This window comes from Peromyscus leucopus, chromosome 1 (genome assembly GCF_004664715.2).
Source record: "Peromyscus leucopus breed LL Stock chromosome 1, UCI_PerLeu_2.1, whole genome shotgun sequence".
Taxonomy (NCBI): Eukaryota; Metazoa; Chordata; class Mammalia; order Rodentia; family Cricetidae; genus Peromyscus; species Peromyscus leucopus.
The window spans coordinates 100,054,516-100,058,258 of NC_051063.1; the positions used below are offsets into that span (position 1 = coordinate 100,054,516).

At 40.6% G+C, this 3,743-nt stretch overlaps 1 protein-coding gene across 1 annotated transcript; it reads left to right on the forward strand.

Moving 5' to 3' along the window:
* Nucleotides 1-252: 252 nt before the first annotated feature.
* Nucleotides 253-1,218, forward strand: LOC114688702 (putative olfactory receptor 56B2). Its single transcript, XM_028863238.1, has one exon. The coding sequence runs from the start codon at nt 253-255 to the stop codon at nt 1,216-1,218; it is 966 nt and encodes a 321-aa protein (XP_028719071.1).
* Nucleotides 1,219-3,743: the final 2,525 nt, after the last annotated feature.

Genomic DNA, 3,743 nt, shown 5'->3' on the forward strand with positions numbered 1-3,743 from the left:
TAGCACAAATACAGTCTTTATTATGGAATTTGAAGGATGACTTGTTGAATTAACAAAGAGAATGTTCCACCTTACAGAGATGAATTTATTTCATCACATATCTGACTAAATCAAGTGACTGACTAATAAAAGTGGAAGGATGAGAATAATGAAGTTGCCAGATCATCCCAAATATAAAGATCTGTGTTAAATTCCTTTTTGATATTACATTGCTAATCTAAACTAACGTTAACGTTTCCCTCTTAGCAAGAGATGTTCCAGGATCTGACCGATTCCAACAGCTCTAGATTCCAAGTGTCAGAGTTTATTTTGATGGGATTTCCAGGCATCCACAGCTGGCAACACTGGCTCTCCCTGCCACTGGTTCTGCTCTATGTCTTGGCTCTCATTGCCAACATACTTATCATTACCATAATCTACCAGGAAGTGTCACTACACCAGCCTATGTACCATTTCCTGGGCATCCTTGCTATAGTAGACATGGGCTTGGCGACCACCATCATGCCTAAGATTTTAGCCATCTTATGGTTCAATGCTAAGACTATCAGCCTCCCAGAGTGCTTTGCTCAGATGTACGCCATCCATTGTTTTGTTGCCATGGAGTCAGGTATCTTTGCCTGCATGGCTATAGATAGGTATGTAGCTATTTGCAGACCACTGAGATACCCTTCAATAGTTACTGAATCTTTTGTGATCAAAGCAACTTTGTTTATGGTAATCAGAAACTGTGTGGCTCCCATGTCAGTACCTGTGTTGGCCGCTCAAAGAAATTACTGTTCCCAGAATCAAATCGATCACTGCCTGTGCTCTAACTTGGGGGTCACTAGCCTGTCCTGTGACGACAGGAGAATCAACAGCATCAACCAGCTGGTCCTGGCTTGGGCAATCATGGGAGGTGACCTGGGTTTGATTATGATTTCATATGCTTTGATTCTTCGGTCTGTGCTGAAGCTGAACTCTGCAGAAGCTGCATCCAAGGCCTTAAGTACCTGTACTTCTCACCTCATCCTAATCTTTTTCTTCTACACTGTCATTGTTGTCATTTCCATCACTCATAGTGCAGGAATGAAAATTCCCCTCATCCCGGTTCTGCTGAATGTGCTGCACAACGTTATTCCCCCTGCTCTGAATCCCATGGTTTATGCACTCAAGAACAAAGAACTCAGGCATGGCTTATACAGAGTGATTGGCCTGGAACTGAACAGTAACTATGAGTGAGAAAATACTCCTTTTTTACTTTCTGTACAACTACCCTTTATATTCTCCAATGATGATAAGTGGTAAAAGGTAAATACTATGGACACAATAGGAGGTTTGATTTAACATCAGGAATCAACTGAAATTCAGAACAACAATAACAACAACAAAAATCACAATATTACTTGAAGTCTCTAAATGCTGAAAATCTTCAGTACAAAGAGTAACATAATGATGCTATTTTTTGTTCAAGAATCCAAAGGAAGGACTTGAAGGATACACATATCAATAATTTGTCTGTGTTCCTGGCTAGAACACTCAGATAATTTTGAATATATTGGCAGAGATCTTTACCAATTACCCTTTTAAATTGGAGAGTTCATCTCTTTATAAAATTCAATTGGGGGGTGGGGACAATAGTTGTTTCTACCATTTGCTGCTTGTGGTTTTTTTTTTTTTTCAGGCAGCATCTTTTTTACTGAGAAAGAGTGGCTTGAATATAGATTTCCCTAAAAAGATATGTATTTACCTCCATAAAACAACTGATAGAATGTTCCACAGCAATAGTTACTAAACAGTAGGCACAATCCAATAAAACCACAACAGCTTACCAAATACAGCTTCTAAGATGGGCATTCATAAATACACAAGAAGTCAGAGAGTATTTCTTTTTCATGGATATGGGGATCCTTTCAAAATGTTGTTGGAATGTGAACAAAATTTTGTATTTGCCCAGAAAATTAAACAAATTCAATTGCCACAAGACACAGCAATTAGTATATACATTCATCATATCCCAAATGAAGTATTTGAACAAAAACTTGTGTGTGAATAATTTTTAGCATTTCTTGTTAAAAAGTAAACAATGTATATGCATTTTAAATGCTGTTTTTAATGTGGATACATACATGTGGATACATGAAATCAAGTTTATTCTGAGAAGGGGTTAAGGGAAAGAGGCCAGGGGGATGGCTTAGTGGGTAGAGATGACACTTGTTGCCAAGCCTGAAGAACTGAGTTCGATTACCAGGACCCAAATGGTGGAAGAACAGAACCGACTAAGGCAAATTGTCTTAGGGCTTCCACTTGTGCCCCCTCCCTCGAAGAGATAAATGTAATTTTTAAGTTAGAAAAGAAACCCTGTGAAAACAGCATCCATTTCATTATCATCATCATTTTACTATCTGATGATGTATCCAATAACATGATATAAACTTCAAAATGCAGAATAAAATTGATTTTCTTAAAAATTCGGCTTTTTTAAAATCCATCTATTTACTTTACATTCCAGCCACAGCCTCCCCCCACCCATGCTTCCCTCCCATTTCCTCTCCCCTTTTCCTCCCTCTCCCACCCCCAATCCCTCCTCTTCTGTCTCCATACAGGAAAGGGCAGGTCTCCTATGAGTATCAATAAAACATAGCATATCAAGTTGCAGTAAGACTAAGCACCTCCCATATATTAAGGTTGGGCAAGACTAACCAGTATGAGGAGTAGGCTCCCCAAAGCCCCTGTTCCCACTGTTAGGAGTCCCACAAGAGGACCAAGCTACACAACTGTAACATATATGCAGAGTGCCTAGGCTAGCCACATGCAGGCTCCCTTGTCTGTTCAGTCTCTGTGAGCTCCTATGAGAGCCCAGGTTAGTTGATTTTGTGAGCCTTCCCATGGTGTTCTTGACCCTCCTGACTCCTACAACTCCTTCCTCCTCCTCCTCCTCCTCCTCCTCCTCCTCCTCCTCCTCCTCCTCCATAGAATTCCCAAATTCCACCTAATGTTTGGCTGTGGTTCTCTGCATATGCCTACATCAATTGCTGAATGATGCCTCTATCATGACAATTGGGCCAGGCACCAATCTGGTCATAGGAGACTGGCCAGTTTAGGCTGCTTATCCGCTATTGCTGGGAGTCTAAGCGGGTGCCCTCCCCATAGACTCCTGGGATATTCCCCTGTGCCAGGTTTCCTACCAACCCTGAAATGTCCCCCAGCAGTCCCCCTCAGCACTTTCCCCCTCCATTCCCTCCCCAACCTGATCACTCATATTCCTATCCCTTCCTGCCCTGTCCACTCATGCAATCTCTTCCATTTCCCCTTTCCAGAGTGACCTGGGTGTTCTCCTTGAATTGTCCATGAATTCTCCTTGCTACCTAGTCTCACTGGGTCTGTGGATTGTAGCATAGTTATCCTTTATTTTACAGCTAATATCCACTTATGAGTGAATACATACCATGTTTGTCTTTCTCAGTCTGGGTTACCTCACTGAGGATGATTTTTCCTAGTTCCACCCATTTGCCTTCAAATTTCCTGGTGTCCTTGTTTTGAACAGCTGAGTAATACTCCATTGTGTATATGTACCACATTTTCTTTTTTTACATAAAATTTTTAAATAATTATAAAAAATTTTTTAAATAAATCCATTTATTGGCGTAAGGACATCTAGATTATTTCCATGTTCTGTCTATTACATATAAAGCTGCTATGAACATAGTTGAGTAAGTGTCCTTGTGGTATGATTGATCATCCTTTGGGTATATGCCCAAGAGCAG

Coding starts and splice junctions, on each gene's coding strand:
- LOC114688702 (XM_028863238.1), top strand. CDS start 253: ATGTTCCAGGATCTGACCGATTCCAACAGCTCTAGATTCCAAGTGTCA.